Source organism: Hylobates moloch, unplaced genomic scaffold (assembly GCF_009828535.3).
Source record: "Hylobates moloch isolate HMO894 unplaced genomic scaffold, HMol_V3 SCAFFOLD_19, whole genome shotgun sequence".
In the NCBI taxonomy this organism is placed as follows: Eukaryota; Metazoa; Chordata; class Mammalia; order Primates; family Hylobatidae; genus Hylobates; species Hylobates moloch.
In genome coordinates, this window is record NW_026652294.1 from 38,901,431 (window position 1) to 38,918,221 (window position 16,791).

Sequence of the window (16,791 nt, forward strand, 5' to 3'; positions counted from 1 at the left end):
GAAAAGGATTTAGCTAAAAGTCAGCAATAGAAGGATGAGCAGACTAGATAAAATCTTTTAGTCAATTAAAAAACAAAAAATCTTTTAATTGAAAAGATATATTGCAGTATTTGGGTTCTTTATTAGGTACTGGAGGTACAGAGAACTATGCCATAGCTCAGAAGTTGAGTTACTTCTATTTTAAAATTTATTTATTTTGGCCAGGCACAGTGGCTCACACCTGTAATCCCAGCACTCTGGGTAGCCGAGGTGGGCGGATCACCTGAGGTCAGGAGTTCAAGACCAGCCTGGCCAACATGGTTTAACCCCGTCGCTACTAAAAACAATACACAAAAGTTAGCCTGGCACAGTGGTGCACACCTGTAATCCCAGCTATTCGGGAGGCTGAGGCAGGAGAATTGCTTAAACCTGGGAGGTGGAGGTTTCGGTGAGCTGAGATCGTGTCACTACACTCCAGCTCGGGAGTGGATGCTTTAAAGGAAAACATGGGTAGATTTAACTCAATGAAACTAAATTTTACTATGTAAGAAAACATCATAAAGTTAAAAGACTAGCTAGGAAAATATTCGTGCCATTTATGACAGACCATTTTATTCAGTAAATACTGTGTGCTCTAATAGAGCTCAGAGATAACAGAAACTACTCTAGCTCAGAAAGTTACTTTATTCAGGAAACTAGGGCTTACAAAATTATTGGAAGGGCCAAAGAAGAGCTACAGATTGGGTTTCCAGAGTGACAAGAAGATTGTAAGGACAGGCTTGGTGGCTCACGCCTGTCATCCCAGCAGTTTGGGAAGCCAAGGTGGGTGGATCACTTGAGGTCAGGAGTTCGAGACCAGCCTGGCCAACATGGTGAAACCCCCATCACTACTAAAAATACAAAAAATAGCCGGGCATCATGGTGCGTGCCTGTAATCTCAGCTACTCGGAAAGCTGAGGCAGGAGAATTGCTTGAACTCGGGAGGCGGAGGTTGCAGTGAGCCAAGATTGCACCACTGCACTCCAGCCTGGGCAACAGAGTGACTCCACCTCAAAGAAAAAAAAAAAAAAAGAAGAACGTTTTAGAACTGGCCCACCAGAGATCTACTTCCTATTTCTTCGGTGATCAAGAAGCTGCTGGGGTCGAGTACTGGCTCCAGGATTACTCCAGTATTGTATAACAGCAGGAATAAGGGGGTATAAAGGAAGATAGCGAGCTAGTGTTTGTATTCTTGATGAAATAAAGATGTCATAGAAATCAACAATAAGAAAAAGACCAATAGAAAAATAATACAAAAATAGTAAAGTATATGTACAAAAGATGAACAATAGGATGATGATTGCTGACTTCTATTGAGTTTTACTCTGCGTCCAGGAACTATCTAAGTACTTAATATATACTAACTCACTCCTTTCAATAACCTTATAAAGTAGAAAGTATCCTAATACCCATTTTACAGATGAGAAAACTGACAAAGGGAGGTTAAATATCTTGCTCAAGGTCAGAGCTATTGAGCTATTGAGAGGTGGGCATTTATGCCTAAACTCACGGACCATAGTAGACCTGAAAAAAGAAAATTAGATGATGTGATGGCTCAGAATTGGACATTGTTAATAGCAATTGAGAAAGAAGCTGGCCTTAAGAGGGCATAATGAATTTGTTTCTAGATGTGCTTAGCTCAATATGATGGTGTGGCACCTTTTCAGAAATAATTTCTGGCTGGGTGTGGTGGTTCACACCTGTAATCTCCATACTTTGGGAAGCTGGGGTGGGTGGATCACTTGAGCCCAGGAGTTCAAGATCAGCCTGGGCAACATAGTGAGACCCTGTTTCTACAATTTTTTTTTTTTTTGAGATGGAGTCTTGCTCTGTCGCCCAGGCTGGAGTGCAGTGACACAATCTTGGCTCACTGCAACCTCTGCGTTCAAGTGATTCTCCTGCCTCAGCCTCCTGAGTAACTGGGATTGCAGGCACACGCCACCACGCCCGGCTAATTTTTGTATTTTTAATAGAGACAGGGTTTCACCATGTCGGTCAGGCTGGTCTTGAACTCCTGACCTTGTGATCCGCCCACCTCGGCCTCCCAAAGTGCTGGGATTATAGGCCTGAGCCACTGTGCCCGGGCAATTTTTGTTTTTAATGTCACTATTTAATCCATCTGAAAACTACTTTAGTAAATGGTAAGGATCTACCTCTTATATTTTCGCAAATAGTTTTCCATTTATCGATTATGCATCATTATTTATCAATAATCCTTTACCCCACTGATTTAAAGTATCACCTTTGCCATATATTAAACACTTGAAGCAGTCAACAGGTATTTACAGGGTGCCTAATGTGTGCCTGGCCGTGTGCTAGACTGATACGACAGTGGAGAAGGGTGACAGGGCCCCTCCTCTCTGGAGCCTACTGAGAAACATAAAGGATAATATGGTAGCACATAGGAGGGGCACCTATTATAAGCTTGGAGAGTCAGGGGAGTTTAGTGCATGCCTGCTTACTGTGTGTGAAACACAGTACTAAAGACCTTAAAAGTGTAATTCCATTGACTTGGTAATATTAGGGCTTCACAAAAAGACTTCTATGTTGCCATTTTAGTTGAAGAAACTGAAACTCTGAGAAGTGGAAGCCGCATATGAACCCAGACCTGTCTCCCAAGCCCAGGTTCTTAAGTACCATGGCTGACCACTAATCCACACAGCACTGCCTCTTTGAACAGGGACTGACGAGGAGGAGCCAGAGAGGCAAGGGAAAAACCAGGAATGCGAAACTACAGACATCAAGCAAATTCTTTTTTCAAAAAGGGGGTGGTCAAGTGAAGAACTAAGAACATCCTCTGATTTTTAGCAACCAGGAGGTGTTGGTAATTTGGTGAAAGCAGCCGTAGTGGGGGCAGAGGGCTGGAAAATGAGTAGGCAAGTAGACACTGAGAGCAGTTAATGCTTTCAAGAGGGTTGGCTGTGAATGGACACAGTGCGGTAAGGTGGCAGCTAAAGGGGTCCAGAGTATTTCTTTCAAAGATAAGGAGATTTGAGCACATTTTAATGTGGTTGAGAAAGAACAAGTGGAATCGGAAATAAAGGACTGAGTTAGAGGATCGCTGCTAACCATTAGTCCCTGAGAAGGTGGCAGGGGTGAGACCAAGAGCCCAAGTATAGGGATTAGCTTCAGACAGGACAGGAGGAAAGGATAAAAGGACAAATATGGATAGAGTTAAACATGTAGTTGAGTGTCGGAATTTCAAGGGAATTTTCATATGATAATCTATCTCCTGGAAGTAGATAAGATTTTCTGTCTATTATGATATTAAAATGAACATATGTATCCTGTTCTTTAAAATGAACTAGTATCAGGAGAAGGTTTTGAGGAAGTCACTGTGGAGAACTAAAAGAAAGCTGACTAGGAAAAAGGATTCCTGAACAGAAACTTTGGTCTGAATGGTCATGGTGTTTTCTTCAGCAGCACTTTGCATCCTGGGTGTAAACAAGCAACCAAAGTGATACAAGGCCAGCGGTTTGTAGGAAGGAAAATAAGAAGAGGGCACCAAGACAGTGGCAGGAGCGTGGTTAAAATGACAGACCATGGAACTTAAGCTGGATAGGAAAAGAGGTGTAGATGGTATAGCTGATTAGGAGAAAATGAGGAGCTAAGGGACTACATTGTCACATGGTGGGCCCAAGAATAGAGTAGAAGTAAATGAGGGGGCTAGAAGGATAGAAAGTTGTGGCCCAAGTTGGGGGTTTGAATTTAATATTTCAAAAGGAAGTCCAGAGATGGGGCCAGAAGTGGGATGGCTAGAAAGGTCTCTGGAAATAAGGGGATCAAAGGACCAAAAAGTCTGGGTGATGAATAGATCATTCATGTGGATCCTAAGGTCACCCAAGATGATGACAGGACTAAGCCAGGTGTCAGTCTTCAATGAATGAAGGAAATGTCAGGAGGTAAGTAGAAAATAGTGAGGAAGAGAAGGTAAGGAGCACATAGCAAGACTGTTGCAGCCTTAAAGAAATAGGGGCTTCTTACGCAAGATGAGGGAATCTGGAGGCAACAGTTGAGATAATGAATTAGCCAGGCGCAGTGGCTCATGCCTGTATCCCAGCACTTTGGGAGGCCAAGGTGGGTGGATCACTTGAGGTCAGGAGTTTGCGACCAGCCTGGCCAACATGGTGAAACCCCATCTCTACTAAAAATACAAAAATCAGCTGGGTGTGGTGGTGGGTGCCTGTACTCCTAGCTACCTAGGAGGCTGAGGCAGGAGAATCACTTGAACCAGGAGGTAGAGGTTGTAGTGAACCAGGATTGTGCCACTGCACTCCAGCCTGGGCAATAAGAGCAAAACTCCATCTCAAAAAAAAAAAAAAAAAAAAATTAGGTCGAGTGTGGTGGCTCACACCTGTAATCCCAACACTTCGGAAGGCCACTGGTGGGAGGATTGCTTGAGGCCAAGAGTTTAAGACCAATTTGAACAACACAGCGAGATCCCATCTCTATAAAAAATTTTAAAACTATCCAGTTGTGGTGGTGTGTGCCTGTAGCCCAGCTACTTGGGAGGCTGAGGCAGGAGGAAAGCTTGAGCCTAGGAGTTTGAGGCTGCAGTGAGGTGTGATCACGCCACTGCACTCCAGCCTGGGTGACAGAGCAAGACCCTGTCTCTAAAACAAAACAAAACAAAACAAAACAAAAAACCTTCCATAAGTAATATTTTAATGGTTTCTCACAATCTTTAATTGATATCTAACTTCCTCACTAAAACTGGCTTTAAAGGTGACCAAATGACAAGTACAATACTTTTCTTGGTTTGTACTGTTTTTTTTAGAGACAGAGTCTCACTGTGTTGCCCAGGCTGCAGTGCAGTGGTGTAATCATAGCTCACTGCAGGCTCCAGCTCCTGGGCTGAGCTCTCCTCTTGCTTCAGTTTCCTGAGTAGGTAGGACTACAGGCATGAGCCACCATGCCTGGCTAATTTTTAAACTTTTTTTGTAGAGATAGTCTTGCTATGTTGCTCAGGCTGGTCTTAAACTCCTGGCCTCAAGCGATCCTCCTCTCTTGGCCTCCCAAAGTGCACTGGGATTACAGGTGTGAGTCACTGTATTGGCTGGTTTGTATTAAAAAAAATTCAGATAGAATTAATATACCTTATTCACCACTTTAAAGTGAATTCATGGGTTTTTAGTATATTCACAAGGCTGTGCAACGATCACCGTTATCCAGAATTCCAGACATTTCCATCACCCCAAAAAGAAACCCCATACCCATTAGCAGTCCCTCCCATTCTTCCCTTCCCTGAAACCTGCACAACCACTGATCTACTAGTTGCCTATTCTGGACATTTCATATAAATGGAATCAAATAATATGTGGCCTTTTATGTCTAACTTCTCTTACTTAGCATAATGTTTTCAAAGCTCATCCATCTTGTAGCATGTATCAGTATTCCATTCCTTTTTACGGCTGAATAATATTCCATTGTATGGATATACTATATTTATCCGTTCATCAGTTGATGGATATTTTTGTTTACACTTTTTGGCTATTATGAATAATGCTTCTATGAAGATTCATATACAACTTTATGTGTGGACATATGTTTCAATTATCTCGGGTGTACACTTAGTATTGAAATTGCTAGGTCATATGGTAGCTCTATATTTAACTTTTTGAGGAACTAACAGTTTGTACTCTTCTTGATTCCCATGAAGCATCTAGTATCAATGATCATGCCTTCCTTCTGAAGCTGTCTGCTTACTCTACCATAACAACACTACCTGGTATGCTTACCACTTGAAAAACTTGTTTTTCTTTGGCTTCTCCTCTCCCCAGTCCATCCTTCAAAGTTCCCCCAAGGTTCTGACCTCTACTCTTCACTTGATATACTAAAATTCTTACCCTTTAAAGAGGTACCAACTCCTACTATAACCTATCATGAACTTACCACTCCGCCATATGAGGTCTACATACTACCTACTAAATTCTTTCTTATCCCACCTAAACTGCCCTTTTTCTTCCTCTGTGCTATACAAATTTCAGTTATTTGGGAGCTAACCTCAAATGCAACTACATATGAAAGTTATTTACTTGCTTCCCCCCTCCCAACCAAGAAAGAGCTTTCTTCTCTGAATGCTGATTTTATAGCCCATAACCATCATCACAATCATATATTGCTACTTAGGTTTTTATATCTGTTTTAAGTCTTATCTCAAAAAATGTCCCTCCTCCCTTCACCTAGTCAATCTCTTGGTCACTAAAAAATTTTCAAATTGCTTTATAAGATATACAATGAAAAAATAATTTCCCCTTCCTAGTGGCAACTACTGTAGTTTCCTGTATATTCTTTCAGGAATATTCTATGGATATTCACATATTTTTTTCTTTCATAAATGTTACCATGTTATATATGCTCTTCTGTACTTTCCCTTTTTCCTTCTCATATTTTAATTATTCTTTAAAGTGGAACCTCACTAATGTTTTAAAAACCCTAACTACATTACATCTACTGATTGTACTTTGCTTACACATTTTTCACTTCAAAGAACCAGAGATTCATGAGGAATTATTTCTTTAGAGAAGTCATACTACTTTTCATCCCATTTGGCTCCAGTTGCTAATGTAATCAATGAAGCTACTTAATTTTGTTTACATAAATAATAAATACTTTCTCATTGTAAAAATTCAGAATTATCAATGAAGCAAACAATCCCCCTTGACTATTTTTTCCTGAAAGTAACCAATGTTACCAGTTTGGTATGTATACTTCCAACATTTTTAAAAGCATTTAAATCCAAATAAATGTATCAGTAAAAATATTATTGTTTTAATTTCTTTAAACATAAACTAAATGATGTCATAACATTTTTTTTTTTTTTTTTACAATTTGCTTGTTTCCATTCAACAACATATTAACCATGTCTCTACATATAGAAGTAACTCATTTTTCTTTTTCTTTTTCTTTTCTTTTTAATGGCCTGCGACACAGCCCCAGGAAATCCTGAGAACATGTGCCCCAGTAACTCCTTTTTCTTAACTACTGTGTAGTTTGTTTAGCTATTCCTTACTGTTGGAGATTTAGGGTGTTTCCAGTTTTTTGCTGTTACAAACAATGTTGTAATGAATAGCTCTGTAATGTCACCCTATGCACAAACATGGTGACTGTTTCTCTATAATAAATGGTGAGAAGTGGAACTCTGTGTCAAAAAACACTAAGTTTATAAGTATAATTGATACTATTAAATTGGCCTTGCTTGTTCTGTGGTATAGTTGTTTTAGTTAATAACAATAATATATGTGACCATCAGTTTCACATATTAGTGTCCTTTAAAACTCTAGGACATCTCATTGACTTAGAACTCATGTAGTATATAGTAGAAGAACACTAGATTGGAAACTGAAAGATAAAAGTGCAAGTCCTGGTTCTGTCTCCAACTACTAACTTGATCTTAGGTAATCCTTTCAATATCTAGGCCCCAGTTTCTATACCTATAAAATTAGATTAAAGTGATATTTTCTAAAATATGTACCTATATGATTAGTAGCATGCAAGATGCTTTTACTTTTATCGATTTTTAATAATTATTGCATTTTAAATTAGGAAGAAAAACATAATTACAGTACCAAATTAAAGATTTATGAATATTATTTCTAGCAATATAAAATTTTCCTTTTAAAGAACATTCATTTAAGTTAAAGAAAGGTGAGTGATTTAAAGAAAAATAGTATGCATATAATGGTATAGCTGATATATAGATATAGCAAATCATGAATATGATATATGAAGGACTGAAGTTTCCTCCTTGATAAAATCAAGAACAGGTTAGATTAAAGCAGTAAATCCTAGACTTTTAGATTTTAATGATCAATAACATGTAAAAAAAAAAAAGTTAGTGATCAACATGGGGTTGCTGACTTTTCATTGTGCCGAGTAAGGAAATTAAGAACAACAAAATTCATAATCCCAGCACTGTGGGAGGCTGAGGCAGGTGGATCACCTGAGGTCAGGAGCTCGAGACCAGCCTGGCCAACATGGTAAAACCCCGCCTCTGCTAGAAATCCAAAATATTAGCCGGGTGTGGTGGTGGCATGTGCCTGTAATCCCAGCTACTCGGGAGGCTGAGGCAGGAGAATGGCTGGAACCCAGGAGGCAGAGGTTGCAGTGAGCCGAGATTGCGCCATTGCACTCCAGTCTGGGCAACAAGGACGAAACTACGTCTCATAAAAAGATATTTAAAATTATTTAAAATGTTGTATAATTATAAAAGAAGTACATGTTGAAAATTTTCAGATTGTACAGTATAAAAAGTCATTTTCTTATTCTTTTTCTCCCCCTTCCCCGCTAAAATCTACTCACATTCTGCCATACAGATCTATCTCAGCTTTAGAAAGGAAGTTTTTAACATTATAAATATGTATATGTGTATATGTTTAATAATATGTAACATAATTTATAACATAAAATATAAGCATATATACATATATTTATCCTATATAAATATACTATATACTATATTCTATGTAAAAATACAGAGGATCAGAAATATATCCTCTCAGAATAAAGGACAAACTTTTCCAGGAAAGGACATGTGGCAACCTTTCTTAGCCATTTGAGAACTACTGATTTACAAGACCTTCCATCTCTAAAATACTATGATTAGGTCTAGACTATCCTGAGTATTTACATGCCTTTCATTATTATCACTGACCTACATATTTCAAAAGACAGGAATCTCCTTAACATATCCTTGGGTAGAAAATCAGATTGCAAGTGTTTTTTCAGTCTTTTACTCTGCTTGTTGTATGAGTACATGTCTATGCTCTATCACTGATTATCATTGGTTCCCTACATCAGAGTTTTAACCTGGGGTCCAAGACTTCAGGGTATTCATAACACCATGAAAACATACGTGACATTTTGTATGTATTTTTTTTTTCTGGAGAAAGTTTCTAACTTTCTACGATCCTAAAAGGTTAGAAATTATTGCTTTAGATATGTTTCTTGCTTTTGCGTTAAATAAATAATCTTATTCTTGGCTTGAGAGTCCCTTAAAATTTTTTTTCATTTGCATTTCACAGCTGAATATTTGAGTTCTTTGTTCTCACCTTAATAGTCTTCTCATTAAAACCAAAAAATATTCTCCTCTACCCATTAATCATAAGGAATTTAAATTTTTTATTTAATTTTTATTTTTTGAAGTACTGAAAGACAGAAGAAGGCAGAGACTGATGCCCCGCAATGAAAGTGACAGGCAGGGAGACAAGCAGCTAGACAGTGAGACACACAGGATAGATAAAAGGCCTAACGACAGAGAGACTAGACAGGCAAAAGAAATATAGAGAAACCTGGAAACACAGAAGGAGAGACACCAGAACTGAGCAGACAGAGAAGAGGGATGGCAGAAAAATAGGCTGGCAGGGAGGGAATGGAGATTGACTGACAGAGAAGGCAGGCAAAATCACCAAAAGGGATGCAGACAGGCAAACAGAGAGAGAGAAAGAGAGAAGAAGGGAAGACAGATAAAGGAAGAAAAAATAAGGTAAGAAGGAAGACAAAGTGATAATGGTGTTTTATACAACATAGTGCTTTATAATTTATAAAGTGCTATCACATACATTATTGCAGGCAGACGGGGAGAATCCAGCAGACAGATGGGGTGATGGAAGGATACAGGCCAATCAGACAGAAGAGAGGGGAGAGGGCCAATCAGAAAAAGAGACTAGAATAGAGATCAAGACAGACAGATAAGAAGAACCAAGAAAAGAGAAGAGAGGGAAAGAGGGAAAGAGTGGAGAGACACAAAGATAGAGGCTGAAACAGTTAAACTCAGGAAAACAGGCAGTAAAAAAGCAGAAATGAAAGAACAGTGCATTGTGTGTAGAAGTTTTATTATCATCTTTTTCAAAAAGACCTGGTTAGAGGTTGTGTCTTTGTCTCCTTCAAAGAGTTATAAAATGTCTCTAAGGTGGCATGTGAGTGGAGCCAGAAGGCCGGATGGAAAAGGAAAAAAGTTTTAATCAGGAGAAGCGTTTTAGACTAGGAGGAAGACAAACTTCTTAGGCCTAGGTCAACAACCTAAAGGATCTAGATTCACATGACCTTACAGAATTCATATAGACTAAGTGAGAAAGCAGGGCAGTCCTCTACCTACTCTGTGTGCATGTAAGCTCAGCTTACTGTTACTTATTAACTGTGCCTATATTTATAGGGTACTTTTTAGTACTACCGGTGCTTTCACGCCTTCTCCAATACACATTTCAGTGATGAAGTGACCAACAAAGATGTCTTGGTGTCTTCAGACCACTTACCATGCAGAGTAGACTACATTTGGAGAGAGTAAAGCCTTCCTGAGCACTCCTCAAGTACTGGTAGTGAACGCATGCAACCAGCAATTAGTCAATCCAGAAGACAAGTGCTTTGGGTAACACTTCGAAGAATCAAAAAGACCAGAAATGGCAAGCCCAGCCAAGTTAGTTAGGAGTACCGACAGACTGACAGAGGAAGGAGCATCCAGAAAAACTGGAAGAAAAGTAGGGAGGAGTACAGCAAAACACAAGCAAAAGCAAGCAAGCAAAAAGACTTGTGTATGTGTAGACTCCTCTCTGGCAGTATCCAGGAAATGTGAAACAGTGGCTGCTTCTGGGGAGAGGAACTCTGGGATTAGGGGAGAAAGATGGGAGAGAGGTTTACTTTTCACAGTACACTTTCTGTACTTCTAAAATGTTGTACCGTAAGTATGTACTACCTATTTAGAAGTTAACTGGGAAAAAGAAACAAAAGAAGAGAGAAAAGCAAGAAGAGATGTGGACAGCAAGAGCCTGCCAAGCAGACAGCAAAAAGGCAGGAAGGCAGCGAGAGACTGGGAAAATGGCAAAAAGACTGAGGCAGGCAGACTGTCTGAGGAACCAGAAAGACAGAAAAAGAGATAACTGAAATAAAGGCAAACGTGAGAGAAGGCAGGGTAGGGGATGTGGCAAGAAGTTAGATAAAACTTTGAGGCAAAGGGGTTACTGAGAGGTTTAGGGGAGAGAGACTATCCTCATTGATGGATGTTGGCAGAGAAGAAGCAAAGAAAGAAAAATCTGATAAGTATGAAGACTAGAGAAAAGCCTGAAACGGTGGGATAGCAGCAAACAGGGTAGGCAGGCAAGAGAGATCTAAAGGAGGCAAGGGAAAAGGAGGAACTTAACAGGCACAAATAAGAGAAGGAACAAGCAGAAGGGCAAGAGAAGAGGCAAACCAAGATGGGGAGCCGTGGCAGGGCCTGGAAGGTAGACAAACCGAGAGATGCAGGCTAAAAAAGTGATAGAGACAGGCAGGCGGGGAGACAGATGGCTAGAGAGAGAGTGGTGGGCAAACAGCCAGAGAAGCAGACAGACAACCAGAGAGGAAAAAGAGGCTGCCAGCCAGTCAGGGAGGAGCAGACAGGCAGGCAGGCAGGTAAGGCAAATTAGCAAATCCACATGCAAAGCACACTCAAGAGAGAGAATGACGAGTGTTTGTATAGGGATGCACACGGCCACCTTTAGCCACCCGCACCTGCAGATCATGGCACATGTGGCAGGCAGAGGCTCTCAGTATAGGAAGAGGGCACAGAGGCAGAGAGGCTGCAGCGCACATGATGCGCAGTGTGGCCCACATACACGTGGAGACACTCTTCCCATACACAGTGTGATCCACAGACACACATAGAAGGGGCCAGAAAGAGGGGGAGTCAGGCACACATGAGGAAGAGCCACACACAGTCAGAGACTGGAAGACAGAAGTAAGCAGAAAGAAGACAGAGATGGAAAGTCACTTAGAGGTGACAGAGCCTGAGAGTCCAAGGGATGAGAAGGATAGTCTCAGTTAAAAACAAAGACATAAATAGAGAGAAGCCCACATGTAAAAAGAGGGGGATAACCAGATGAACTAGTAAAGAGGGACAGAGAAAGAAGACAGGAGAGCAAAATCGACTGGAAAACTGGAAGAGGAGGAGGAGTTAGACTTAGTACAGAAATGATGCGGGAACCGAAGCAAGAGAATTCCAAAGGCCAGGTTAAAAAAAAGAGATGGAAACCAACACCCAATAAAGTGCATTAGTGTGGGGAGTGGAACATTAATAAAGAACATTTTAGCTTCATAAACAAAAATGTGCGTCATCTTCCCAGTCACTAATACTTTCTGGTTGCTGCCCACCTACCCCTCCCTCTCAGGGTGCTCCTGAGCACCACTGAAGATGGGTGGCCAGCAGTTACACTGGAGAGGTAGAAGAATAACCCAGAGAGAAATGATTCCACAGGCATGGAATGGGAAGCAAGGGAAGGGGCAAAGGGAGATTAAAGGAATGGGAGGAAGCTAGAGTAAGAAAGGGTCGACAAGAATGAAAGAGGGTAGAACTGAGCTATTTGCCCTCCTTCCTTTGCTCCCTTTGGCAAGGATCATTTTCTGTCTAGACCTCTCTGGGCAAATCTCTGTATGAGAAAGCTACTTTGGGACTCCTTTCCAACTGTCCAATTCCTGGTACCACTTTACCATAAACACTGGGGTACAGCTGGAAATCACAGGTCAGAAAGTTAGATGAAAACGCCTGGGTATAACCCCTACCTCTGCTTTTTCTCAGCTCCAGCTCCTTTCTCTTTCACGGTACCTCAGTTGCTTCTACTTTATCGGATAGTGTTGGAGATCATGGAGGGAAGGCAAATATACTGAAACGGAAGAAAAGAGAACATAATTTCACGATCTTCAGATTTGACTCTTTCCTCTTTATCCTAAAAATTTGTTCTATTTACCCCCAAATTAATTTCTCAAGTCAGTTGAATTTTACATTCTAGCAATTGGAGGAGGGGAAAGCGAAGGAAAAGGGGAAAAGAGTAAAGATAAAATTTATAACAATTATAAATCACTGAAAAGGCTGGGTAAAGGGGAGAATCAAACATGGACTCCTTTGAAAAAAAACTCAATCATCGTATCTATTCATATCTCTCCCCCAAAAGTCACTAGGATTTCTATCACTTTTTTTAAAGAAAGAAGAAAAAAATCCAGTCCCGCTTCTCATTTAAAAGATATGTACACAATTAAATGCGTTGTGACTTCAATGAGGTATGTAGAAACAGAGTTATATATAAACATATATTTCATCTTTTTCCTTTTCAATGCCTGAAGGGGAAAAAAACCTTCACATCAAACCACTCCCTTCTGAAGTATTCAAAAAAAAAAAAAAAGCTTTTCTTTAGAGAAGGGAGGTGGGGAGGAAGAGACTAGTAAAGAAAATTAAAAAAATTAAATCTAGTTGGACTAGTATCTAACTAGTTAACCTTTAACAATTTATGCTGATGTCAGACTGAGCATGAGTACTGATTAATGCCCCCCCTCAAATATTTTTTATAAGGGGGGAGTTAGTCACAGCAGCCATTTTTGTTTTATGCAGAAATCCTTCATGCCCCCCCAACACACACACACACACACACTTCAGTACACAAGGAAAATATCTCTATTAATCTGTGCACTAATCAGTTATGAAAAAGGAGAAATTTGTGGGTTTCTGGGTAGAGGCTTGGAGATGGGGGTGTAACAGGGAGGAGAATGGGGGGGTGAAAAATGAAATATTAAGCCAGCCATTTTGTTTGAAAAGGGGATTTTCCCCCCTCTCCTTTTCTTTATGGAGGGGGTGGCGGTGCTGGAGGGGGGGTTGTTTTAAAAATAATTTCAAGGCGGCCATCTTAGTGCCTCAGCTCTGAGAAATATTTCTGAGCGCCCCCCTCAGAATTTAAATATATTTAAAGCAACGGAGAGGGGGGCAGAGAGAAGTCGAAAACTTTTATATATATACATACATATATATATATATATATATATATATATTTTAAATCCCCCTTTCTTGTTCTCTTGGGAGGAAAGAGAGAAGGAAAGTCTTCCCTCAATTTTTTCCAAGACAATTTTTGGGGGTGGTTTGGCCCCCCTCCTCAGACGGCGGCCCCGAGGGTGGAGGTTTCGGAGGGGGGTGGCCCGGGGGTTTGGGGGGCTGGGGGAGGCGGTGAGGAGGAGGAGGACGCCGCCGCCGAGGAGGAGGAGGAGGAGGAGGAGGAGGAGGAGGAGGTGGTGGTGGTAGCGGTGGGGGAGGCGGGCGGGCGGTGGGTGGGGGGGTGGTGGGGGGGCCAGAGCCACAGGATGGCTTCCCCTCTGAGGGACGAGGAGGAGGAGGAGGAGGAGATGGTGGTGTCGGAGGAGGAAGAAGAGGAGGAAGAAGAGGGCGACGAGGAGGAGGAGGAGGTGGAGGCGGCCGACGAGGACGATGAGGAGGACGACGACGAGGGAGTACTCGGGCGCGGGCCGGGCCACGACCGGGGCCGCGACCGCCACAGCCCCCCCGGCTGCCACCTCTTCCCGCCGCCGCCGCCGCCGCCGCCGCCACCGCTGCCCCCGCCGCCGCCGCCCCCGCCGCCAGGTAAGCGGCCGCCCCGACTCCCCCCCAAGCCCGAGTGGGAGCCGCGGGCGCGCGAAGCCGGGCGGGGGCGAGGCACCCACCGCGCGGCCGAGCCGAGGCGAATCCGGAGCGCGAATCCGGGGCTCGGGCCCGTGGCCCCGCTGCGGTCCGGGAGGTCGGGGCGGGCGGTGGCGGCTGCGACCGCGGGGCCAGGCCTCCTCCCCTCCCCCGCCGCACCCCTCCGCCGCCGCCGCCGCCGCCGCCGCCGCCGCCACCCGGGCTGGAGAGCGCTGGGCGCGAGCTGCGCGCGCGGACCGGGCCACTCGGTCGCGGCTTTCGGGGGAGGAGGAGGAGGAGGTTTTTTTTTTACCCTCGGCGGGGAGGGGGTAGGCAGGAAACGGCCAAGGCGAAGCCAGGGCCCCCTCCCTGGCCGAGCGAGGGACCGCGGAGACCCTGGCGGCCGGACGGCGGCGTGGGGGAGGGGCGCGTGGGGGAGGGGCGGCCGCGCGAGCGCCCCTCGGGCTCGGGCCCGGGTGGGGTTGGACCGAGGGAGAGTGGGGTTTCCCCGCACGGAGCAGCTGACGGGCCTGCCCCCTCCGCTCAGGACTTGGCAGAGTGGGGACGGTGTCCATCGGACCCCCCTCCACCCGCGGAGACTTAGGTGCCCGCCAACTGAGGGGCATGCGGTGGCACGCGAGGGAGGGGTCTTGTGAATGTTTGTGGGCTGCTGATGAGTAGGGGCAGGTGGTGGCCACAGTCCACGCAGACCACTTCCTGGAATAAGACTGGAGCTCGTCCCCTCGCTCCCCCAGCCTGTGCAGGGGACAGCAGTCCCTTAGGATTGGGGAGCGGAGAGGAGAGTGTCTGGGGAACCAGATGCCCCCAGCTCCACCCCCTTCATCTCGTCGGGGCTCTGGGCTCTTTTGTGTCAAGTGCGGTGGGGGGGTTCCCCCTCTTGACCCCGTCAGTCTGGGGTGGCCAAGCTGCCCAGCTGTGACTCTCACGTGGCTGCCATTCACTGTCACTCACTCTCTCGCTGAAACTACCCACTCCCTGAGCACGCTGGGGGGCGTGAACTGCCCACCCAGCTGTTCTGCAGCTTGACCATCACTCAGCACCCGTCCCCCGAGGTGACAAGTCACCCGGCGGGACTCTCTGGGCGGCGCTCTCCAGCCCGCTGCGCCGCGTCAGGCGCCCAGCGGTGTCCCCCTCAGACCACCCTCCTAGTGGAGTGATTTCTAGTCTTCTTTGGGATAGGTGAGCATCTGGGTGTCCACACCCCCTGCTTGGGGAACGGCAGGGGGACCTCCGCACCCCCGGGCCTCTGGCTGCCATGCGGCACAAATGCACCAAACTTCAAAACGGCCAACACCGGGCTCTTTGTAAAACTGTCATATTGATCCGTGTGGCTTCTGTGGCAAACGTTCCTGTCTAGCCGAGACGACCTTTGGGGGAGCGGGGGGTGCTTTCTTGTGGGTCGGGGAGGGATGTGTGTCTCCTGGAAACTGGATAAAGTCTCCCCGCCCCCCAAGCTTGTCTGAAAAAGGGAAAAGTTTTGGAAAAGTTCTCCCAGAGAGCCCCCTGCCTTGGCAGGAGGGGGAGGAATGAGGAGTTGTGGGGAGAGGGTGCCTTTGGGGTTGCCTCCGGCAGAGGCGCTGAAAAGAGGGAAAGAAAGGCCGCCAGGTCCTGCCAGGGGCTTGGCAGCGCTCACCTATTTGTATTGGGAGTTGGAGTCTGGGGTGGGGCGGTATGGGTCCCGGATCTGGGTACGTTGGGGAGAGAAGCGTGAAAGGATCCGAGGTTGAGATGGGTCTTTGTGTCAACCCGGCCTCCCCTTTCCCTTTTGGCTTTCTGAATAGACCAGAAGAAACGTCAGAGGCTGCTTACATTTTACATCTGAAATGAAAACCCACCTCCCCTCTCCCCCTGGGCAATTTTTATCTCCCTTTCAGCCCTCCAAGTCGAATGAGTGACCCAGATACACCCCCTCAGATGACTTTCGGAGGTAAAACTTCGGGAAAATATTTTTAGCCCACTAATTATTTCTGTCTACCTAAGTGTGGGGAAAATAACCCTCCTCTAAGGAAATTTGTTCGGGCTGCCCTCGCTCTTCCTTGTCTAGAGTATGCATTTGTGCACAGGAGAGGTTTCCATTGTTTTCCATTCCGACTGCTTTGATTCTCACCATTTTGTTTTACATTCTTACTCAAGACCAATTTTATCCCTTCCCCCTCTCACCAGTCTCCTTACATTGTTAAACGTTTAAAATAATAGCAGTCGTGTTGGTGGGGGAAGGGAGCAGGAAGCCAAAAACTCATTTCTTCTCCCTCCCCCTTCTGGCAAGTCGAGAGAAATAATATAACATAATATATAGATGTGATTCCTTGGGGGTGGGGGTGGGGAATGATTGTGGGTGGTGCGGA

At 44.3% G+C, this 16,791-nt stretch overlaps 1 protein-coding gene and 1 long non-coding RNA gene across 11 annotated transcripts in view; one reads left to right on the top strand and one right to left on the bottom strand.

Moving 5' to 3' along the window:
- LOC131382039 (uncharacterized) overlaps nucleotides 1–14,717 on the bottom strand; it is a 26,397-nt gene extending 11,680 nt beyond the window's left edge. Inside the window, exons 1-2 of the long non-coding RNA XR_009211185.1 lie at nucleotides 14,470–14,717; nucleotides 12,550–12,650 (exon numbers count right to left, since the gene is read on the bottom strand). This is a non-coding gene — a long non-coding RNA (uncharacterized LOC131382039). The remainder of the gene's footprint in view (nucleotides 1–12,549; nucleotides 12,651–14,469) is intronic.
- The window catches only part of CHD3 (chromodomain helicase DNA binding protein 3), a 27,933-nt gene continuing 25,242 nt past the window's right edge, over nucleotides 14,101–16,791 (top strand). For 8 of the 10 annotated variants that reach the window (XM_032138626.1, XM_058431861.1, XM_058431858.1 and 5 more), the window contains exon 1: nucleotides 14,101–14,389. In XM_032138626.1, coding sequence (XP_031994517.1) covers nucleotides 14,113–14,389 — 277 coding nt within the window. In that variant the 5' untranslated portion in view covers nucleotides 14,101–14,112. Of the gene's footprint in view, nucleotides 14,390–15,212; nucleotides 15,626–16,227; nucleotides 16,374–16,791 lie in introns of those variants that run through there. The other 2 variants (XM_058431862.1, XM_032138632.2) reach the window with 2 other exon arrangements.